Source organism: Melanerpes formicivorus, unplaced genomic scaffold, assembly GCF_026170545.1.
Source record: "Melanerpes formicivorus ecotype bairdi unplaced genomic scaffold, bMelFor1.0.p_v2 SCAF_31, whole genome shotgun sequence".
NCBI lineage: Eukaryota > Metazoa > Chordata > Aves > Piciformes > Picidae > Melanerpes > Melanerpes formicivorus.
The window spans coordinates 9,210,741-9,231,217 of NW_027142383.1; the positions used below are offsets into that span (position 1 = coordinate 9,210,741).

Here is a 20,477-nt window from a genome sequence, read left to right on the forward strand (position 1 = left end):
ACCCAGCCAAACTATGACATGTTCCTTTATTGTTCCAGTGTTGCAGGCCGATGGTGCAGGCCTGAGGTGCTGGCCTATGGTGCAGGCCTGTAGTGCAAGTATAGCACAGTAAAGTGTAGAAGAAACAGGAGACAGGAAAGGCAGACGTGCATAGTGAGGAAACTGCTACAACTTATATAAACTCAGAGTGCCTTGTTGGCATAGCTCCATTGGTTCCCTCTGAGTGACCACACATTGCACTATTACAGATTATTGGTCCAACTACTAATGACACAACGAGGTTGTTGATGCAGGTGCATGTCCTGTTGTCCCAAGATAACTGTCCATGTTTATAGCTACCAGTGCCTAGGAGCTGCTCAACCGCTAGAGGGCTGGGGCTGTGCCCCAAGGGCAGCTGCCAGCCTCTGCCCAGGGCAAGCAGCACAGCTCCAGCCTCCCTCTGCATCCCACCCCGTGAGGGGCAGCAGCAGGAGGGCCAAGAGCCAGGAAGTGTTCTGCTGCCAGCAGGGCTGCGCAGGGAGCCGCAGAGAGCCGCAGGGCTGCACAGGGATGGTTGGGTGGCAGAGCTCTGGTCCAGTCCCAGCAGCAGTTGGAGCTCAGAGGCAGGTCCTGGTCCTGCACATCCTTTTGCTTGAGGTTTAGTGAGGATTCTGTTCTAGATGGGAGCTGCAGGAGACTTCTGTCTTGCCCCTGACTGAGCTGGGGCTGGGGTTTGCCCCTGATCAATCTGATCTTGGGCTGGGGTTTGCCCCTGATCAATCTGATCGGGGGGGAGGGGAGGGCATCTTGTTTGGTGTATGTCAGAGTCTCTAGTGCCAAGGGAAGGGCAGCAGAGGAAGGAGGGATGCAGAAGGTCTGCTGTGTGCTGCCCAGCAAAGTGCTGTGGAGCTCTTCTCTCCAAAGAAGAGAGGGTGACTGCTCCCTTGGGACTGCAGCCCTGGGATGCTTCTGGCTTCTCCCTGGCAGCAGCAAACTGCCACAGCCACAGAGCTCTGCAGCTGCCTGGGCTCTTCACACCCCCCTCAGCAAGTGGAGCCTGGAAACCTGCAAGGGAACAGCTCCTGCAAGGAGCCTGGAGCCAGGGAGGGCTTGGGCTCTGCTCCCCAGTAGCAGGTGATGACAGAAGGAGAGGGAAGGGCCAGGGGATGGCTAGGCTGGAGAGGAGGGAAAAGTTCTGTGCTGCAAAAGATTGGCAGAGGCTGCCGAGGGAGGTGGTGGATTCCCCATGCCTGGAGGGGTTCCAGAGCCCTGTGGCCATGGCACCTGGGGCCAGGGTTTGGTGGCCATGGTGGGGCTGGGTTGGGGTTGGGCTGGATGTTCTCAGAGGGCTTCTCCACCTCAACCCATTCCCTGATCCTGTGTTCTGCTGAGGGAGCCAAGCACTGAGGGCTCTCACAAGGCACCTGGAGCACCCCCAGTGTCCTGCTGAGAGCCTGCCCAGGCTGTGGCAGCCTGCATCAGGAAGGCAGAGCTGAGTCAGAGCAGCACTTCCTGCTGCATGCAGAGAGCCCTCAGCCCTCCCATGGATTGCACAACTGCTGCTGAAACCTCTGCTGAGCATCAGCCTCCCAGGGCTGGCTGCCAAGGGAGCCCTGCGGCTCCCCTGAGCTGTGCTGAGGGTTGTGAGCTCCGAGCCCCTCCCCAAGCAGCTGTGTCCTGAGGTCCTCTAAGGCTCTGCTGGGCACAGCCGAAGGGGCTGAGGGCTGCAGTCCCGCCCTGCAGGAGCAGCCCTGGCAGCTGGCATGTACCAGGTGACCTCATTGCTGTGTTCCATGAGAGCTGTCCCTGAGTGCCCAGCTGGGCCTGCCAGCACCACTGACCACAGGCATTAGGGACACCCTGAGCTACCAGAGCAGCACAGCTGGCCTGGGGCTCCTGGGGCCACCACTGCCAGCACTGCTCAGCTGGACACCAGAGCCTGGCACCTCCAGAACTGCCCTGAATCTGCTCCACCTGCAGCTCAGAGCTGCCTCCTCAGCTGCAGGAGAATCTCATTCTCCTGAGACCCCACCTGGAGTCCTGTGCCCACTTCTGGGGGCCCTAGCACAGGAATGACCTAGAGCTGAGGGAGAGGGTCCAGAAGAGGCCACCAAGATGATCAGAGGCTGCAGAACCTCCCCTGTGGGCACTGGCTGGGAGAGCTGGGGCTGTGCAGCCTGGAGAGGAGAAGGCTCCAGGGAGACCTCAGAGCTGCATTTCAGTACCTGAAGGGCTCCAGGAGAACTGGGGAGGGACTTGTGACAAGGGCTGGGAGTGACAGGGACAATGGCTTTGAGCTGGAAGAGAGGAGACTGAGACTGGAGAGGAGGAAGAAATTCTTGGCAGTGAGGGTGAGGAGACACTGGCACAGGTTGCCCAGGGAGTGGGCAGTGCCCAGCCTCTCCTGGCTTCCTCTTGTGGCCTTGAGTCTTTCCCAGGGGTGGTTTTGTGTCACAGGATGATGAAGCCCTGCTCTGTAGCTCAGCTCTAGGGACTTCATGCTCTGTGGAGCCTTGTGAAGTGGATGTGTAGCACACGTTTGGCTGGAGAAGCTTGGCCCTGCCCCGGGCTCCCCTGGCCCTAGCAAGCAGCTCTTGACTCCTCGTGTGGGCCAAGGGAGGAGATCCCTCCTGCTCTGGATGAAGCTGTCCCTGCTCACTGCAGGGCTGGGGCCAGGTGACCTTTAGAGGTCTCTTCCATCCCCAACCACTCAGGGAGGCTCCACCTTGCCCCCTGTGGAGCCAGGCACCAAGTCACCTCGGCTGCTTTCCGTGCCCTGCATTCCTCTTCCCAGAGGAATTTCCTGTGCAGAGTGATCCCAACTTCCACACCAGTGAGGGAAAGACCCTCAGGCTCTTGAGGAGCAGAAATGAATCCCTGTGGGTTATAAACTTGTGGTGGTTTGGCTCTGGCCTGGAGGCCAGATACCCACCAAGCCGCTCTATCACTCCCCCTCTTAAGTGAACAGGGGAAGAAGGGAAAAGAAAATATAACAGAAGCCGGGGATAAGATAGGAGCAATTTAATAACACTAATAAGCAAACAGCAAATAGACCGCGCGGAAGCAAAGAAAGAAGAGAGAGAGATGTTAGTCTCTACTTCCCATCAGCAGGACGGTGGTCGGTCTCGGGAAGCAGGGCTCTCTAAGCTTGGTGATTCCTTGGGAGGATGAACGCCATGGACGAATCCCCACACTTCCTTCTTTCACGTCCTTCTTATACCTGAGCTGACATCATATGGTATGGAATACCTCTTTGGCCAGTCTGAGTCAGCTGGCTCAGTTGTGTCCCCTCCCAAGATCCTGCCCACCCCTCAATGTACTCCTGGGGCAGGGAAATGTTGAAAGGACACAGCTCGGATACCGAATTCAGCCATAGCCAAAACACTGCTGTGTTATCAACTGCTGCTGCAAAAAACCACAGCACTAGAACGATGCTGTGAGGAGAATTAACTCCACCTCAGCTCAATCCAATACAATCTCCACCCCTTATTCCATACCATTTGCATCAAGCTCAGGTTTTACACATTTCAATACATTTAACCATCTCATTTGATTCTTACACCAAAATAACAAAAGAACACAAAAATAACTTCTTGCTTACATTCACAACCTGATCTACATACTTAAACTATCTCAATACTTCAACATATAGAGACTTATATCAATGTCTCAGTCCTCTCTTAAAGTTTTCTTTCTGCTCCTGTAGATGTCATTTGGGAATATTCAAGACAGAAGCAGGATATTCTGTTCTTGGGCACCAACTCCAGATGGTGTCAACCACTGTGTCATTCTTGATCCTTGGAAAACTTCATCAGTCTGTGTTCTTCTTGCTTCATTACTTTCTGCAACATGCAATTCACATTATTCACATTCTAAATTACCTTTCCCCCAGTGTTAGGTCCCTTTGTGGCACACACTGAGTCTCCCCATTTCTTTTCATTACCCAGCATGTACATCCAGGCCCCTGAGCAAAGACAATCCCACGAATGGGTTTGCCTTTCCCCATGGGAGGAGCAACCCACACTGCCTTTCCTAGCCACTTTCCCATGTGTACTACAGGGACTTTATCTCCCCCCACAGTGTGCAAGGGTTCTGTTTGGGCAGGACCAGGACGGTTAGCAGATCCTCGAGAATTAACCAGCCAAGTGGCTTCTGCTAAATTTACATCCCAGTGCCTCCATGCCCCATTACCCAATGCTTTCAGCATAGTCTTTAACAGTCCATTATGTCTTTCAACCTTCCCAGAGGCTTGTGGGTGATAGGGAATGTGATACACCCATTCGATGCCATGTTTCTTGGCCCAGGAGCTGATAGCATTGTTCCTGAAGTGAGTCCCGTTGTCAGACTCGATACGTTCAGGGGTACCGTTCCGCCACAGGATTTGCCTTTCAAGGCCTAAGATGGTGTTCCGGGCAGTAGCATGATTTACAGGGTATGTTTCTAACCAGCCTGTAGTTGCTTCCACCATGGTGAGGATGTAGCGCTTGCCTTGGCGTGTTCATGGCAGTGGTCCAATATAGTCAATCTGCCAGGCCTCGCCATAGCGAAAACCCAGCCACCGCCCTCTGTTCCAGGGAGACTTGGCTCTGGTGGCCCTCTTGATGGCAGCACAGGTTTCACAATCATGTGTGACCTGTGCGATGGCTTCCATGGTCAAGTCCACCCCTCGGTCACGAGCCCACCTGTACGTAGCATATCTCCCTAGATGTCCTGATGTTTCATGGGCCCATCGAGCTACAAACAGTTCACCTTTTCGCTCCCAGTCTAGATCCACTTGAGCTATATCAATCCTGGCAGCCTTGTCTGCATGCTCATTGTTTTGATGTTCTTCATTAGCATAACTCTTAGGTACATGAGCATCAACATGACGTACCCTCAGAGGCATGTTCTCCACCCGAGCAGCAATGTCCTGCCACAGTGAGGCAGCCCAAATAGGTTTGCCCCTGCGTTGCCAATTGGTCTTCTTCCACTGCTGTAGCCATCCCCACAAGGCATTAGCCACCATCCAAGAATCTGTGTAAAGATAAAGTACTGGCCACTTTTCTCTTTCAGCAATTTCTAGAGCAAGTTGGATGGCTTTCACCTCTGCATATTGACTTGATTCACCTTCTCCTTCAGTAGTCTCAACAACTTGTCGTGTAGGACTCCATACAGCAGCTTTCCACTTCCGATGGCTTCCTACTACACGACATGATCCATCAGTAAACAGAGCATAAGGCCTTTCATCTTTCATAGTTATAGTTTCATAGTTTCATTCAGGGTTGGAAGGGACCACAAGGATCATCTAGTTCCAACCCCCCTGCCATGGGCAGGGACACCCCACACTAGATCAGGCTGGACAGAGCCTCATCCAGCCTGCTCTTAAACACCCCCAGGGACGGGGCCTCGACCACCTCCCTGGACAACCCATTCCAGGGTTTCACCACTCTCATGGTGAAGAACCTCCTCCTCACATCCAGCCTGAATCTCCCCACCTCCAGCTTCATTCCATTCCCCCTAGTCCTATCACTACCTGATATCCTGAGAAGTCCTTCCCCAGCCTTCCTGTAAGCCCCCTTCAGATACTGGAAGGCGACAATTAGGTCTCCTCGGAGCCTTCTCTTCTGCAGACTGTACAGCCCCAACTCCTTCAGTCTGTCCTCATAGGAGAGGTGCTCCAGCCCTCTGATCATCCTTGTGGCCCTTCTCTGGACACGTTCCAGCACCTCCACATCCCTCTTGTAATAGGGGCTCCAGAACTGGACACAGTACTCCAGGTGGGGTCTCACCAGGGCTGAGTAGAGGGGGAGGATCACCTCCCTCGACCTGCTAGCCACACTTCTCCTGATGCAGCCCAGGATCTGATTGGCTTTGCGGGCTGCAAGTGCACACTGAGAGCTCATGTTGAGCTTTTTGTCCACCAGCACCCCCAAGTCTCTCTCCTCAGGGCTATCTTCAGGTAACTCGTTGTATGGTGGTGCCTCTTGGGCACGAACCACTTCCTCAGGCGATGCTCCAAAATCCCTACCTTCTGGCCAGTCCATAATCTCTTCCAGAATTCCTGGGTGGTTTGGTTTTCCCAGTCGAGCTTGCTGTGTAATCAGTGCTACCCACTTACTCCATGTAGCACTGGTGGCATGATGAGTAGAAGGGATGTTTCTTCTGAACATCCAATGCAGCACAGGCAGCCTGGGCGCTAAGAGGAGAGTTGCTTCTGTACCCACTACTTCTGATGCAGCTCGAACTCCCTCATAGGCTGCTAAGATCTCCTTCTCAGTTGGTGTATAGTGGGCTTCTGATCCTCGATATCCTCTACTCCAAAATCCCAACGGCCGACCTCGGGTTTCACCTGGTGTCTTCTGCCAGAGGCTCCAAGTAAGACCATGCTCCCCAGCTGCGGTGTAAAGGATATTCTGCACCGATGGTCCTGTGCGAATGGGCCCAAGTGCCACTGCACGAGCTATCTCTTGTTTGATCTGTTCGAAAGCTTGTTGCTGCTCACTACCCCATTCAAATTGATTCTTCTTTCGAGTTACTCGATAGAGAGGGCTGACAAGCTGACTGTAGCCTGGAACATGCATTTTCCAGAACCCTACAAGGCCTAGAAAGGATTGTGTCTCTTTCTTGTTGGACGGTGGAGACATGGCTGTTATCTTGTTGACCACGTCCATAGGTACATGACGGCGTCCATCCTGCCACTTTATTCCCAAGAACTGAATTTCTTGTGCAGGTCCTTTGACTTTGCTTTTCTTTATAGCAACCCAGCCTTTAAGAGTATTTGAATGATTTTTTGTCCCTTCTTGAACACTTCCTTTGCTTTATCGCCCCACACAATGATGTCATCAATGTACTGGAGATGTTCAGGGGCCTCACCCTTTTCCAGTTCACTCTGAATTAGTCCATGACAAATGGTGGAGCTATGCTTCCACCCCTGGGGCAATCGATTCCACGTGTATTGAACACCCCTCCAGGTGAAAGCAAATTGTGGCCTGCACTCTGCTGCCAATGGGATTGAGAAGGACGCATTGGCGATGTCAATAGTAGCGTACCATTTAGCTGCCTTTGACTCCAGCTCATACTGGAGCTCTAGCATGTCTGGTACAGCAGCACTCAGTGGTGGCGTCACTTCGTTCAGGCCACGATAGTCCACAGTTAATCTCCATCCTCCATCAGATTTTGGCACTGGCCATATGGGGCTGTTAAAAGGTGAGTGTGTTTTGCTGATCACTCCCTGGATCTCCAGCTGGTGAATCAGTTCATGAATGGGACCCAGGGAGTCTCGGTTTGTACAATACTGCCGTCGGTGCACTGTTCTAGTAGCAATTGGCACCTGTTGTTCTTCAACCTGCAGCAATCCCACAACGAAAGGACTTTCTGAAAGGCCAGGCAGGGTAGACAGCTGTCTGATCTTCTCTGTATTCACCGTGGCCACACCAAAAACCCATCTATAACCCTTTGAATCCTTGAAGTACTCTCTCTTGAGGTAATCAATACCAAGAATGCAAGGGGCTTCTGGTCCAGTCACAATGGGATGTCTTTCCCACTTGTCCCCTGTTAGGCTCACATCAGCTTCTAATACAGACAGCTCTTGGCAGCCTCCTGTCACTCCAGAAATCCAAAGAGATTCAGCACCTCTATGCCCTGATGGCATCAATGTACACTGCGCCCCTGTGTCTACCAGCACCTTGTATTTCTGTGGCTTTGATGTGCCAGGCCATCGAATCCACACAGTCCAATATACTCTGTCATCCCTCTCCTCCTCCTGGCCGAAGGCAGGGACCCTCTACTCCTGGTCCTCATCAAAGCATTCACTGTCTGATCTGGGTAGTACCTGGCCAGAGGTCCCCTCATCGGGATCAAGGGGTGTAACCTCAATTCTTCTCCTGAGAGATCGTTGATTACTTTCCTGGCTCTTTACAGCAGATACCTTTGCTGTTTTCTTAAATGATCCCTTTTTAGTTGTTGTTTTTCCTTTCAGTTCACGTACCCAAGCTTCCAGTTTATAAGTGGGTTCACCATCCCACTTCCTCATGTCCTCTCCCTGGTCACGAAGGAAAAACCAGAGTATTCCACGTGGTGTGCGTCTGGGGCTCCCTTTCCCTCCGACTGAGCCAAGAGGGGACAGATTTCTTGGAGTAGACCTGGTCAATGAGGCACTGGCGCGTGGAAATGAGTTAGTACAGAGGTTATCTTCAAAATTCTGGAGCCAGGCTGACACAATCTCCACAGACCGTGCGTCCTCATCCAAATAGTACATCATTGCTAGGCTGTTAGAATACGATGCTGGAGCGCCTTGGATCACTTTCCTCCACATGGCCCGTGTGCATGGGACATCTTCTGGATCTGTGGAGACACTTTGATCATCTAAATCACTATAGATAACTTCCAACACCGCTAATTCTCTTAAGTATTGGATTCCTTCATCTGCTGTATTCCACTTCCCTGGAGAACTCATAAGGTCCTCCTTGCATGGGTACCTGGCCCTCACACTTAGCAGGAGTCGTCTCCAGAGGCTGCATATGCCTGTCTCCTTTGCAATGCCTTTCTCAATACCTCTGTTTCTGGCAATGGGTCCCAATTGTTGGGCCTCTTTGCCTTCCAGCAGTTGGCTGTCAGCCCCATTATCCCAGCACCGGAGCAGCCAAGCAGCAATTCGCTCTCCTGGCTGGCGACTATAATCCTTGCGTATGTCTCTCAGTTCTGCTGAGGTCAAGGACCGAGTAGTCTCTGCTTCTTGTCTAATCTCACTCACATCCTCTGATCTCCCACTTGATGGACCAGCCTCTTGATCATAATCTTCCTCATCCCTTACCAATCGATGAGAGGGACCTGTTGACCTCCTTGTCCACTGCTTCTTTTTTACAACTGGGGCAATCTCTCTGGTTGCTGTCTGGGTCCCCATCTCCACCATGGTGTCCTCAGGTAGTGTTTGGGTGCCTGCCTCAGCCATAGTCCTCATAGAGTATTGAACTGTGGCTCGGTAAGCACAGGCCAGGCCCCAGTAAAGTGCAAGAAGTTGTTTGTTCTCATTGGGATAAGCGAGGCACCCTTCTATCAGATGGCGAGTTAGTTTAGTAGGATCGCTCGCCTCTTCTGGGGTAAAGTCCCAGGCTATGGGAGGTGGTAACCGTCCTAGGAATCTGCCCAAATCCTTCCACACACCCTGCCACCCAGGGACTGACCGCTTCAAGTCACACTTCAATATATCCCCACCCGAAGACTGTCTCTTCTCATGCCATGATGGAATCAAACTCCACAAAACCCGCAACATGCCAGTAATGTTGATTAGCAGTACTAGGGAGCTCACATATGGATGGATCAAAATCTTGGGGGCCTGCATAATAAAATTCTCTACACTCATTTCAGGTGGGGAGACAGAAATGATGATCTCTCTAGCATAGCTCCCACAGAACAGCAACCCTACAAACAGGAGAAAGAGACACATAGCCATTATTTGCTTCAGCATGTTCCTAAACAAATGAAGTATTTCCAAAGCAAAGCAGAAATTATCAGCAAGCCATGTGACCAGCACAGAAGCCTGTATCATAAGCAAGCTTATATAAAAAAAAAACTGCAGAAACTACAGCTATGTTATATTTTCGTTTCCTGGCCAACGCACCAAAAAGGACTGTGGTGGTTTGGCTCTGGCCTGGAGGCCAGATACCCACCAAGCCGCTCTATCACTCCCCCTCTTAAGTGAACAGGGGAAGAAGGGAAAAGAAAATATAACAGAAGCCGGGGATAAGATAGGAGCAATTTAATAACACTAATAAGCAAACAGCAAATAGACCGCGCGGAAGCAAAGAAAGCAGAGAGAGAGATGTTAGTCTCTACTTCCCATCAGCAGGACGGTGGTCGGTCTCGGGAAGCAGGGCTCTCTAAGCTTGGTGGTTCCTTGGGAGGATGAACGCCATGGACGAATCCCCAAACTTCCTTCTTTCACGTCCTTCTTATACCTGAGCTGACGTCATATGGTATGGAATACCTCTTTGGCCAGTCTGAGTCAGCTGGCTCAGTTGTGTCCCCTCCCAAGATCCTGCCCACCCCTCAATGTACTCCTGGGGCAGGGAAATGTTGAAAGGACACAGCTCGGATACCGAATTCAGCCGTAGCCAAAACACTGCTGTGTTATCAACTGCTGCTGCAAAAAACCACAGCACTAAAACGATGCTGTGAGGAGAATTAACTCCACCTCAGTTCAACCCAATACAAAACTGAAGCTGTCCTGGGGACGAAGGAAGCTTCACACTGAGCAGTGAGGGAGGGCTGGGTGCTGGGGGCCTTGGGTGGAAGCAGTGACTGAGGACTCCCCATCCTGCCCTGAATGAGCTCTTTCCTGCCTCTTGCTGCTTGGCTTTTCCCTTGGCTCATGAAGTTTTTCCATGTGTTCCTTCTCCAGATGGAAGGGAGAGGTTGTTGCTGCTCAGGGACCCACCTCAGAGAGATCAAAGTCACCAGCAGATGTGGTTTGATGTCTCTGCTCAGACCTCACCTCCACTCCTGCCTCCAGCTCTGGGGTCCTGTGAGAGTCTAATAAGTTTGTCTCTCTCTATGTGAGTCAACAAAGATAAAGTGATAGCAGAGCCACTGGAAAGAAGGTGGAAAGAATCCTGTCCACCAATCCTGGATGCAAATCAGCTTGTGATTGCATCGTGATAACACGGGACTACAACAATAGGACCCAAGGACCCAGCCATCACACCTTTAGGGCAAGATAATCACCACCTGTTTCCTGAGCCCTGTCTGGATGGAAACGGGGTAGACGGAGATTCCCCCCTCCTCCAGCCAGGGTCTTGCCCAAACACACAGATTTCCTGCCACTGGAATTCCTGAGGGACAATATTTGACTACATACCTAAGGACTAAAAAACTGTATAAAAGACTGGAGCAACTACTGGTTTGTAGAGAGAAACAGAAGAGAGAAACAGAGGAGAGAAACAGAGGAGAAAAACGGGGAGAAAAATGGAGATGAAGGAAAACACAGGAGACGGGCCAGGCCGCTGAGAAGCCGGGACAATGCTGCTCCGGAGAAAAGAAGCTGCCCGGAGGACCACAGCTCCAGCCAAGCCTCAGCACCCTTTCTCTACAGACCCAGGCTGCCCAGAGGAGCCTCAGCACTGTTCCTGTATCAACCCAACATCTCCCCAGAGGACCACAGCTGTTCTCCAGCAAAAGCCTCACCACGGTTTCTCTACAAACCCAACATCTCCTGCAGCACTTTACCTCCACAGACTTTAACTGTCTTGGGGGGGATGAGGGGTGTGGTAATATAATTCCTTTCCTCTTCTATCTCTCGTCTCTCTCTCTCCCTCTTTATTTTCTCCCTCTCCCTTTCTTATGTCCACTTTCCCTCTTTATTTTCTTCCTCTCCCTTTCTTATGTCCACTTTCTCTATGTAATAAATAGTCTAGCTGTTGATACTTTGGCCTCGTTTGTGCCTTTAATTTCACAACACGGGAATATTTAAAAGAACTGTGTCTCCGGACCGAGACATCTAATGTCTCCGGACCTTGACAGGTCCCCAGCAGGAGAAGGACACAGAGCTGCTGGAGAGAGGCCAGAGGAGGCCACAAGGATGCTCCAAGGGCTGGAGCAGCTCTGCTGGGAGCACAGGCTGAGGAAGCTGGGGCTGCAGGGAGACTTCTCCTGAGGGGTCTGGAGGAGATAGGAGGAGACGCAATGGCCTGGAGTGTGCCAGGGGAGGGCTGGGTTGGAGAGGAGGAAAAATGTCTTTGGTGCAGGAGTGGTCAGGGACTGGCAGAGGCTGCCCAGGGAGGTGGTGGAGTCCCCATGCCTGGAGGGGTTCCAGAGCCCTCTGGCCATGGCACCTGGGGCCAGGGCTTGGTGGCCATGGGGGGGCTTCAGCACCTTCACAGCTTCTCTTGGGCTCGCTCCAGCATCTCCCTGATCTCCCCAGATCCCAGTGGGTGCAAATCTAATCACTTAAAGTTTTCTGCAGCTCAGCTGCTGCTCAGCTGTCCAGCTGCCAAGGTTTGCTTGGGTTGCTGGAGCCTGATGGCAACCAAACACCCAAACAGTGCAGCTGGAGCCCTGCCCACGTTTCATTCCTTCCCAGAAGCTCCACATTTGCTGCCTGGACATCCAACATCCTCCCTGCAGGCAGAGTAGCCTGCTGGAAAATATTGCCCAGAAGTGCACTTTGCCTGGCTGAGGCCTGGGAGAATCTCTTCTGTGCTCTTCTCTTTCACATCAGAGCTGCTGCTGCTTCCTGGGAGAGAAAAGAGACCTCACAAACCCCTCTGGAAAGCAGGAGGGTGGCACCACAGGGGTTAAGTGCCACCAGCTCTCAAGATATTTGTCACCAGGATCTCTGCTAGAGCCAGGGCACCACAGGGCCTTGGCAGCACAGCCAGAGCTGCATTTTCTTTGCCTTTTTGTGTTTTTCCCTGCAGCCAGCAGTGTCAGCAAACAATTCCACTGGGGAGAAGCAAACCTGGGGGCAAACAGAGCTAAGGACTGGAGCTGTTGAACTCCTGAGGAAGCAAATCTGCTCTGGGAGCTCCACAGCACAGTGCTGATCAGAAGAGAATCATACAACCATAGCATGGTGGGGAAGGGACCCCCAGGGCTCAGCCAGTCCAACCCCTGCCAGGGCAGGGCACACAGAATACATCCAGAGGGGGCTGGAAAGGCTCCAGAGGAGACTCCACAACCTCTCTGGGCAGCCTGCTCCAGGGCTCAGCAGTCTCACACCAAGGAAGTATCTCCTCATGCTGAGGTGGAACCTCCTGGGCTGCAGTCTGTGTCCCTTGCTCCTTGTCCTGTCTCAGGACAGCACTGAGCAGAGCCTGGCCCCTTCTTGCCTCCCACCCCTCAGATCTGTACAGACATTGCTCAGATCCCCTCTCAGCCTTCTCCTCTCCAGGCTAACCACCCCCAGGGCTCAGCCTTCCCTCCTCACAGAGCTGCTCCAGGCTCTTCAGCATCCTCATGGCCTCCCCTGGCCTCTCTCCCTAGTTCCTGTCCCTCTGGGAGCCCAGAGCTGGTAGAGGCAAATGTGAAATGTGCAGGGTGGAAGCAGAGGCCACAGGGCTGCTCCCCTCGGAGCTGCCTTGGGTGCTTTGGGCTGAGACTTTAACCCCATCCTGCCCCTCTGCAGCGGTGCCACAGCTTCTGCCCATGGTGGGGGGTTGGAACTGCAAGGTCCCTTCCAGCCCAAGCCCTGGCACGGCTGTGTGACTGTGGGCAGACAGCAGGCTGCCAGCACCATCTCCTGGCAGGCACAAGCAGCTGGGGGCACTTGGTGCCAGAGGAAGGTCATTTCCCTGGGCAGTGCCCAAAGCCTGCCACAGAAAGCAACCTCCCAGGAGCATCTCTGCTGTGCTTCAGAGAAGAGAAGTATCCTCTGCTCCTGCAGGGCTGGGGAACACTCCCAGCCAGGAGGAACACATTCAGCTGCCTCCTGTTGGCCTTTCCTGCAGCAAAGAATCTTCTCCTCATCTCCAGCCTGGCCCTGGGGGTTTGAGGCTTGTCAGTGCCTTCCTTCTCTGTCCTTTGCTGTGGCAGCAGAGGTTGGGATGACCACAGAGGCACAGGATTGTGTGGTTTGGAAAAGGCCTCTGAGATCCTCCAGTCCAACCTCAACCCAGCCCCACCATGGCCACCAAACCCTGGCCCCAGGAGCCATGGCCAGAGGGCTCTGGAACCCCTCCAGCCATGGGGACTCCACCACCTCCCTGGGCAGCCTCTGCCAGTCCCTGACCACTCCTGCACCAAAGACATTTTTCCTCCTCTCCAACCCAGCCCTCCCCTGGCACACTCCAGGCCATTGCCTCTCCTTCTGTCACCTGAGCCTGGGGAGCAGGGTCCAACCTCCTCTCAGGGAGCTGCAGAGAGCAATGAGGTCTCCCTCAGCCTCCTCTTCTCCACACTCAACACCCCCAGGGCCCTCAGCTGCTCCTCATAAGACTTTCAAGCAGATTTTTTTCCATGGAAGTGGAATACTTCTGAGTTCCTTGCTCCCAGCCTGCTCCCTGAGGAACATTCCTTAGGAGCCTCTGCACTTCCCAGGGCTTCGCCCAGCTTCAGCTCCAGAGATTCCTACAGTTCCCATGGGAAAGGCTGCAGCTTGGCCTCCCCCCCAGGGCTGAGTGGGAGCTTATCTCTGCAGCTCAGCACCCAGAGCAGCCTTTCCTCGGGGATATCACTTCCCAGTCAGACACTCACACAGCAGAGGCAGTGCTGCATCCTCCTGCCAGGACATCTCCCTCCTGCCTGGCACAGTTCCTGAGCTGGGGATTTTGGGGATTGCTGGGTGCTGGTCTGGCCTCTTGGAGCAACCACTGCTTCTTAAGGCAGCTCTCCTGGAGAAGCTGAGCTGGCTCTACCCATCTCCAGCTTCTCCTCGCAGAGGAAAACCTCCTCCTGGCTGTATGCAATGAACTGTTCCAGTCTGTGCTCAGTGCTAGGTCCTCACCAGGCACACCACCAGCTGCTGCCCCTTCTTTTCTCATCAGGACCATCTGGGTTGGAAAAGACCTTCAGGATGATGGAGTCCAACCACTCTCTGACTCTACCATATCCTGTGGGTCCAGCTCTGGGGTTGCCAGCAGGAGAAGGACACAGTGCTGCTGGAGAGAGGCCAGAGGAGGCCACAAAGATGCTGCAAGGGCTGGAGCAGCTCTGCTGGGAGCACAGGCTGAGGGAGCTGGGGCTGTGCAGCCTGCAGAGGAGAAGGCTCCAGGGGCACCTCAGAGCTGCCTGCCAGGACCTGAAGGGATCCTGCAGGAAGGCTGCAGAGAGACTTCTCCTGAGGGGGTCTGGAGCCAGGCCAAGGGGCAATGGTTTGGAGCTGAGGCAGAGCAGGGTCAGACTGGAGCTGAGGAAGAAGTTCTTCAGTGTGAGGGAGCTGAGCCTCTGGCACAGGCTGCCCAGGGAGGCTGTGGCTGCCTCCTGCCTGGGGGTGCTGCAGGCCAGGCTGGATGAGGCCTTGAGCAGCTGAGTGTAGCTGAGAGGTGTCCCTGGGCATGGTGGGGAGCTTGGAGCAGAGGAGCTCTGAGGTCTCTTCCAACCTGAGCCATTGCAGGGCTGATTCTATTGATCACAGTCTTGTGTAAGCCCCAACAGCAGTCATTAATGGCTGAAGGCACTGGAACCTTCTTGTCAGTGCTGAGCATTAGCACACAGCCAAAGTGCTCTTGTGCACAAGGTGACACTCAAGCTCACACTGGATGTGGCCCTGAGCAACCTGACCTAGCAGCAGCCCCTCCTGTCTGCAGGAGGCCTGGGCAAGATGGCCTTGGAGGGTCCCTCCCAGACTGCAGCACTCTGTGATGTCTTTGTGTAAATACCTAAGTCAGCACACCCAGAGGTGCCCTGGGACCAGCCCAGGGGGCAGCCCCAGTGACTGTGCTTGGAGGAGGTAGCTCCTAACTCAGGCAGGTGCTGCCAGGGCTTTGCTACCATCAGTTGTGCACTTTGGGAGCAGCTGACTGACAGCCCCAGGCTTGGGGCAGAGCGGATGGAAACTGCCCAGCAGAGAAAGGCCTGGGGGTGCTGGTGGGCAGCAGCTGGAGATGAGCCAGGGGGTGCCCAGGTGGGCACAAAGGGCACCAGCAGCCTGGCCTGGAGCAGCAGGAACAGGGCAGGGATTGTGCCCCTGGATCAGCACTGGGGAGGCCACAGCTTGAGTGCTGGGTTCAAGTTTGTGTCCCTCAATCTCAGAGGGACATTGGGGAACTGGAGCAGAGCCAGAGAAGGGCAACAGAGCTGGGGAAGGGTCTGGGCAACAGAGCTGGGGAGGAGCAGCTGAGGGCCCTGGGGGTGTTGAGTGTGGAGAAGAGGAGGCTGAGGGAGACCTCATTGCTCTCTGCAGCTCCCTGAGAGGAGGCTGCAGGGAGCTGTGGTTGGGCTTTGCTCCCCAGGCTCAGGTGACAGAAGGAGAGGAAATGTCCTCAGGTTGCCCCAGGGCAGGGTTAGGTTGGAGAAGAGGAAAAACGTCTCTGGTGCAGGAGTGGTCAGGGACTGGCAGAGGCTGCCCAGGGTTGTGGTGGAGTCCCCATGCCTGGAGGGGTTCCAGAGCCCTGTGGCCATGGCACCTGGGGCCAGGGTTTGGTGGCCATGATGGGGCTGGGTTGATGCTGGATGGATGCTCTCAGAGCTGGATGGATGCTCTTCCAACTTGCTCTTGGATGAGGAAAAGGCAGAGATGCTTAACACCTTCTTTGCCTCAATTTTTACTAGCAGGACAGAATGTCTTCCAGACAGCTGGCCTGCAGAGCTGGCAGAAGGAGCCAGGGAGCAGCATAGTTTTCCTCTGTTCCAGAATGGGGTAGTTGGAGATCTGCCCATGCAGAGCTACAGGCTGGGGTCAGAGTGGCTGGAGAGCAGCCAGGCAGAGAGGGACCTGGGGGTGCTGGTCGATGGTAGGCTGAACATGAGCCTGCAGTGTGCCCAGGCAGCCAGGAGGGCCAATGGCATCCTGGCCTGCATCAGGAACAGTGTGGCCAGCAGGAGCAGGGAGGTCATTCTGCCCCTGTACACTGCACTGGTTAGGCCACACCTCGAGTACTGTGTCCAGTTCTGGGCCCCTCAGTTTAGGAAGGATGTTGACTTGCTGGAACGAGTCCAGAGAAGGGCAACAAAGTTGGTGAGGGGCTTGGAGCACAAGCCCTATGAGGAGAGGCTGAGGGAGCTGGGGCTGCTCAGCCTGGAGAAGAGGAGACTCAGGGGTGACCTTATTGCTCTCTACAACTACCTGAAGGGGGGTTGTAGACAGGCAGATGTTGGTCTCTTCTCCCAGGCAGCCAGCACCAGAACAAGAGGACACAGTCTCAGGCTGCGCCAGGGGAGGTTCAGGCTGGAGGTCAGGAGGAAGTTTTACACAGAGAGAGTGATTGCCCATTGGAATGGGCTGCCCGGGGAGGTGGTGGAATTGCCATCACTGGAGGTGTTCAGGAGGAGACTTGATGGGGTGCTTGGTGCCATGGGTTAGTTGATTAGGTGGTGTTGGATGATAGGTTGGATGCGATGATCTTGAAGGTCTCTTCCAACCTGGTCTGGTCTGGTCTGGTCTATTCTATTCTATTCTACCCAACCCATTCCGTGACTCTGACAGTGTTGGAGTGCTCCAGGGCAAGCCTGCCGCAGGGCTCTCCCCGGCGAGGGGCTGCGGGCACTCCGATCCCCCCTCCCCCGCCAGCTACTTCCCGCTGGGGGACACCGGGCCGGGCACGCTGGGGAGGACGCTGCAAGCCCCAGAACCCCGGCAACAACAGCGCAGCCTCCTGAGCCCTGCCAGCCCGCAGCGGGCACAGCCTCCTCAGGGCTGCCGCCGGTGCCGGTGTCCGCCCTGGCCCCGCCTGCCCCCACAATGCTCGGCGGCGCCGCCGCGCTTCCGGGAGCGGCGCCGGGCACGGCCGCACAGCTGTCCGGGCGGGAGTGAGCCCAGCCGGGCGGAGGGCTCCGCGGGCGCGCCATGGTGCTGCGGCTGCTGCTGCTGCTGCTGCTGCTGCTGTGGGCGCCGGGCGGGCTGCAAGCGCTGGGGCGGCCGCGCAGGCAGCGCTACGGTAAGCGGCCGCGGGCGGGCGAGGGGCGCAGGCTCCCCCTGACCGGGGGCTGCCGGGTACCGACGCGGGGCAGCGGCGGGAGGGAGGAGCGGGGCCGCTGTGGCCTGGCCGAGCGCCTGTCCCGGGGGCTGCCGGCGGCGCCGGGCACGGCTGCGGCCTGCTCCCGGGGCTGCCTCTTGCTCCCGGGGCGCCGCGGACCCCGCTCCCGGGGCGCTGCGGACCCCGCTCCCGGGGCTGGCTCGGGCCGTGCCGGGCTGTGTGCGCTGGGGAGCGCCCGGGGCACGGCGGAGCCTGCGCCCGGTGCCGCTGGTGGCTCTCCCGCGGCCGAAGGCATCGCTGCGGGGCGGCGTTGGGGCACTCTCTGCTCCCCGCAGGCAGCCTGCGGAACGCTTCGCCCGCACTCGAGGGCTGCTGCCCGGTTTCCTCATGGCAGTTTGCGTTAGGTTAAGGCAGATAATCGTCTAATGGCTTCCCGTCATAGCGCTGGCTGGAGTCAGCGCTGCGGAGGGAGCCTGCAGCTATTGCAGCCACTGTGGCTGCTAGAAAGCTGAACAGGAAGGAGAAGCTTTGCTTTTCAGGTCACTTCACGAAGCTTTGGCTTTGCAGCAAGGCTCTCGCTCCGAGCGAGGCAGCTGCACACTTCTGGTCCGATAGCAAAAGCTTATCACAGCAAGCCAAAGCTGATCTCTGCCGATGAGCTGCTGCAGGAGGCAGCGGTGCTGCTGCCCCGGCAGGGGCCCTCCCCCCAGCTCCGGCCAGCAGTGGCTGTGTGCAGTCCTCTGCCTTGGCTCCAATCTCTCAGCAGGTTTCCTGACAGGTGTCCAGGCTGTGTCCTCCTTTTGTGCTCTGTGCAGACCTCAGCAGCTGGTGAGTGCAGGGAGCCAGGAAGGACAGGACTCGGTGGTGGTTCCTGCAGGGAGTTTAACAGAAGCACAGCAAAGGCAGCAGTGGCCTTCCAGTGCCAGGCAGCTCCTTAGCACACAGGCTGCACCCTGGGCTGTTGGATTTTTATGCCTCCTGAAGGACCTTTCTGCTGTGGGTTTGTGTCCTTGTTCTCTGATACCTCTTGTGTTGGCCTCCTAGACCGTGGTGCTTGGGCTGGGACAGCCCTGCCCAGAGGGGAAGCTCCTATGTGCTGCTTCCAAACTGCTGCCAAAGGAGAGCAAGAAGCTCCTGGGCAAAACTCAGAGTGAGGGAAGAAGCTCACAATACTAGGGAACAAGGGCCTGGCCACTTGGGAGGACTGTAGGAATGCTGGCAGAGTATGCAGGGAGGCTGGGAGCAAGGCTCAGGCTCTCTTGGAATTTAAGCTGGCAAAGGATGTGGAAGGCAGCAAGCAAAGGCATCGTCTGCAAGCAGGGCATCTGCATCAAGCAGGGGCACCGGCAGCATGCTGGGGCCCTGCAGCAAGCAAAGGCATCGTCTGCAAGCAGGGGCATCGGCAGCAAGCAGGGGCATCGGCAGCAACCACGGGCCCGGCAGCAAGCAGGGGCGCGGCAGTAAGCTGGGTCATCAGCAGCAAGCAGGGGCATCAGCAGCAAGCAGGGGCCCTGCAGCATGCAGGGGCAACGGCAGCAAGCTTGTGCCCTGCAGCAAGCAGGGGCATCGGCAGCAAGCAGGGGCATCTGCAGCAAGCAGTGGCATCGGCAGCAGGCAAGGGCCCTGCAGCATGCAGGGGCATCTGCGGCATGCAGGGGCATCTGCGGCATGCAGGGGCAACGGCAGCAAGCTTGTGCCCTGCAGCAAGCAGGGGCATCGGCAGCAAACAGGGGCATCAGCAGAAAGCAGAGGCATCTGCAGCAAGCTAGGGCCCTGCAGCAAGCAGGGGCATCCGCAGCAAGGAGGGGCATCCGGAGCAAGCAGGGGGCAGCCGCAAGCAGGGACGTTGGCAGCAAGCAGGGGCATCGGCAGCAAGCAGGGGCATCGGCAGCAAGCAGGGGCATCTGCAGCAAGCAGGGGCCCGGCAGCAACCAGGGGCCCGGCAGCAAGCAGGGGCATCGGCAGCAAGCCGGGGCATAGGCAGCTAGCAGGGGTCCTGCAGCAAACGGGAACGGCAGCAAGCAGGGGCATCGGCAGCAAGCAGGGGCATCGGCAGCAAGCAGGGGCATCACCAGCAAGCAGGGGCATCGGCAGCAAGCAGGGGCCCGGCCGCAAGCAGGGGCCCGGCCGCAAGCAGGGGCATCGGCAGCAAGCAGGGGCCCGGCAGCAAGCAGGGGCATCAGCAGCATGCAGGGGCATTGGCAGCAGGCTGGGGCACCAGCAGCAAGCATGGGCCCAGCAGCAAGTAGGGGCATCGGCAGCAAGCAGGGGGGCCCTGCAGCATGCAGGGGCATCGACAGTAAGCTGAGGCCCTGCAGCAAGCAGGGGCATCGGCAGCAAGCAGGGGCATCGGCAGCAAGCAGGGGCCCTGCAGCACCGAAGGGCATCGGCAGCAAGCAGGGGCCCTGCAGCAACGAAGGGCGTCGGCAGCAAGCAGGGGTCCTGCAGGAAGCAGGGGTCCTGCAGGAAGCAGGGGCATCGGCACCATCCAGGGGCCCGGCAGCAAGCAGTTGCATCGGCATCATGCAGGGGCATCGGCAGCAAGCAGGGGCCCGGCAGCAAGCAGAGGCATTGGCAGGAAGCTGGGGCATCGGGGGCAAGCAGGGGCATCTGCAGCAAGCAGGGGCATCTGCAGCAAGCAGGGGCCCGGCAGCAACCAGGGGCCCGGCAGCAACCAGGGGCCCGGCAGCAAGCAGGGGCATCGGCAGCAAGCCGGGGCATAGGCAGCTAGCAGGGGTCCTGCAGCAAACGGGAACGGCAGCAAGCAGGGGCATTGCCAGCAAGCAGGGGTCCGGCAGCAGGCAGGGGCCCTGCAGCAAGCAGGAGCATCGGCATCAAACAGGGCCCTGCAGCATGCAGGGGCATCGGCAGCAAGCAGGGGCCCGGTACTAAGCAGGGGCATCGGTAGCAAGCAGGGGCCCTCCAGCAATCGGGGACATCGGCAGCAAGCAG

At 56.2% G+C, this 20,477-nt stretch overlaps 1 protein-coding gene across 3 annotated transcripts in view; it reads left to right on the forward strand.

The window, feature by feature from the left end:
- Nucleotides 1-17,337: 17,337 nt before the first annotated feature.
- Nucleotides 17,338-20,477, forward strand: part of ADAM17 (ADAM metallopeptidase domain 17) — a 79,357-nt gene continuing 76,217 nt past the window's right edge. For 2 of the 3 annotated variants that reach the window (XM_068155334.1, XM_068155336.1), the window contains exon 1: nt 17,338-17,486. In XM_068155334.1, the coding sequence (XP_068011435.1) occupies nt 17,396-17,486 (91 nt within the window). In that variant the 5' untranslated portion in view covers nt 17,338-17,395. The remainder of the gene's footprint in view (nt 17,487-20,477) is intronic. The other variant, XM_068155337.1, reaches the window with a different exon arrangement.